This window comes from Anarrhichthys ocellatus, unplaced genomic scaffold (assembly GCF_004355925.1).
Source record: "Anarrhichthys ocellatus isolate YVR2014 unplaced genomic scaffold, GSC_Weel_1.0 scaffold5921, whole genome shotgun sequence".
Lineage (NCBI taxonomy): Eukaryota > Metazoa > Chordata > Actinopteri > Perciformes > Anarhichadidae > Anarrhichthys > Anarrhichthys ocellatus.
In genome coordinates, this window is record NW_022285895.1 from 1 (window position 1) to 2,966 (window position 2,966).

The 2,966-nt window shown below is 38.4% G+C and overlaps 1 protein-coding gene across 1 annotated transcript; it reads left to right on the top strand.

Annotated features, from left to right (window-relative positions):
* Positions 1 to 698: 698 nt before the first annotated feature.
* On the top strand, positions 699 to 1,625 carry LOC116380040 (olfactory receptor 13C2-like). Its single transcript, XM_031841992.1, has one exon. It carries the CDS (start codon positions 699 to 701, stop codon positions 1,623 to 1,625), a length of 927 nt encoding a protein of 308 aa, XP_031697852.1.
* The last annotated feature ends 1,341 nt before the right edge of the window (positions 1,626 to 2,966 follow it).

Sequence of the window (2,966 nt, forward strand, 5' to 3'; positions counted from 1 at the left end):
CACTAGAGAGAATGCAGCTTTAACACATAAAGCTTTGACTTCACTTTAAAGAACTGGAGGTTGCCGCCTGGCTAGACTCTTGCGACTAGAGCTAAAGTCAGTAGATTTCATCCTCTGGCTCGGGCTGAGTGAGTTAAATCACCCAGAACTTCAGAGTAACTCTGTTGAATTAAAAGGGCAAAGAGAGTGTATGATTTGTCTGCCGTCAACCGTTTTGTGAAAATATGTTGGATTTGCTGTCTATTACTGGTGCCTTTGTGTTCAATTTTCCAACTGTAGAGGCTGCATTTCGAAGTGAAAGTGGGTGATGTCACAGTTTTACCTGATTGGGGAACAGTGGTTGTAGAATATATGGAATTTGCCTGTGTAAGTTCTGTCCTCATGACAACAGAACTTGTTGGGTCACTGAAGATCACATCACCAGCTTTGGGTCCCCAGAAACGTGGTGTAGGCCTCCAGAGTTCTGAAGTTGTTTACATGTTGGTAGATCTTGTTATAGAGTTTTAATTAGATCCATGGAGGGTGAAGGAATCTGATAACAAAAACCATCCACTGAGCCCATACAGTTCACTCTGAATTCTGGAGGTCAACACGCACTAAGTGAAGGTAACTGTAAGTCAAAGGATCTAAAACAAGGTGATAGTTTTTAGATTCACATGCTTCATAATCTGCCTGGTTGATTTTCTTTGAAGTCATTAATGGATGCTGATTTAAATGTGACTTATGTAACTCTTGGTGGCCATGTGGATCTGCACAAGTACAGATATGTGTACTTTGTGATCATGTTTATAGCATATATTCTAATAATCTGCAGTAATTCTACTATTGTGTGCATTATAGTGATTCACAAAAGCCTCCATGAGCCTATGTACGTATTTATTGCAGCTTTATTAATCAACTCTGTTCTTTACAGCACTGCTATCTACCCAAAGCTTCTGATTGACTTTTTATCTGAGAAACAGAGGATATCTTACTCGGCCTGTCTCTTCCAGTGTTTTCTATATTACTCTTTAGATGGTTCAGAGTTCCTACTGTTGTCAGTCATGGCCTATGACAGATATGTGTCTATATGTAAACCTCTGCAATATCCAACCATCATGAAGAAAACAACTGTCTGTATCTTTCTGGCTTTATCTTGGTTTCTTCCTGCCTGTCAGATTGCAGTTCCAGTCACACTTAGTGTTAATACCAAACTCTGTAACTTCACATTAAGAGGAATCTTTTGCAACAATTTAATTTACAAACTTCACTGTTTGAGCTCCAGAGTGCTCTCTGTGTACGGTGTGATTGTTTCATTTAATGTAGTCCTTTTCCCTGTGCTCTTCATACTGTTCACATACACAAAGATATTTATAATAACCTACAGAAGTTGTGGGGAAGTCAGGATGAAAGTGGCACAGACCTGTTTACCTCACCTGCTGGTTTTGATCAACTTTTGTAGTTTGGTTACGTATGATGTCATTACAGTTAAACTGGAATCTGAGTTTCCAAAGACGGTACATTTCATAATGACTTTACAAGTGGTTTTGTATCATCCTCTCTTTAATCCGATCATATACGGACTGAAAATGACAGAAATTTATAAACACATCAAAAGGTTGTTCTGTCGAGACAAACCCAACTAATATATCAAGAGATGATATTTCACTGAAGTATTTCATCTGAATGAAAAAGGTTTGTTATGACTACTACACAACAACAGGTGTCATCCGCTTCTTCATTGTAATGACTGATCATTCTCTGCAGTGATTCAAAACTCCAACACAATATGGTTATACTTTATTAGCAAGTTTCATGAACAAAACGTTTTAATTAATATAATGTAGTAATCTTTTCTATCTTTTCATATTCTTTTTACTTTGTCTTGGTATATTGAGGAAATGTATAGTTGTGTCTTAAAGATCACTTTTCAGCCAACAGTAAATGATCAGTCTGAGGGAGTCAGTGTTGATGACAACAAATACTCAGACATGCACTTTGTTCCATTAATATGAAGTCAGATGTACACGTTGGTCTCATCTCTAAATAAGCACCAATGTTACAGCTGCAAACTGTCGGACGTGATTGGCTCACATCTGTTGATCAGAAAACTATTCTTAATATTGATTGTGCTAACACAGTGTGTTCATGTTCAATAATAGTAATGTATTCATTAGTGAGACACTTTCAGCTTTGCATGCTTTTCCTGAACTGTGTACCCACAGTACTAACCACATTTGACTTGCTTCTGCAGCATGAGCTCCACATACTGACGAGGTTTACAGATGGCTGATATCGGTTTTTCTCTCCACCACTTTGGTCGAAACTCACATATCTCAACAGCTATTGGATGATTCCACAGGAGACAACCTGGTTCTGAGGAGTGAAGTCAAAGCTTCATGTGTTAAAGCTGCATTCTCTCTAGTGACCACCAGGGGGCGACTCCTCTGGTTGTATAGAAGTCTATGAGAAAATGACTCTACTTCTCTCTTGATTTATTACCTCAGTAAACATTGTAAACATGAGTTTATGGTCTCAATCTCTAGTTTCAAGTCTGGCCCTCGGGACACTTGGCCTACACTCCCATAGGGTCGTAAGTGAAAAACAAGGCTGTTTGGCTGTACAAAGTAAATTGAATTGAATTGATTTCGATTTGGAATGTATACTCTCACTCTGTAGATTCACTGGTGTGAAAATGAGAAGGATTGGAACAACTTCATTTTTTCTTTAATTCTCAGTCCATGAAGTCCAAGTCCCAGATTTTCATTAAATAAATCGATTTGCTTCAAACTTCTGTCGTTAACACTTAGAATCTGTCTGTTACATGTGCTGCAAGATTACCCGAGAACACATCTCCACATTATCTGACTAAGATGCTGAAACAAACCAGCCCTAACTATAAGCCTGAAACAGCTCTAACTATAAACCTGAACCAGCTCGAACTATAAACCTGAACCAGCCCTAACTATAAACCTGAACCAGCCCTA

Excerpts from the sequence above, each read along its gene's own strand:
- LOC116380040 (XM_031841992.1), top strand. The coding sequence starts at position 699 with ATGGATGCTGATTTAAATGTGACTTATGTAACTCTTGGTGGCCATGTG.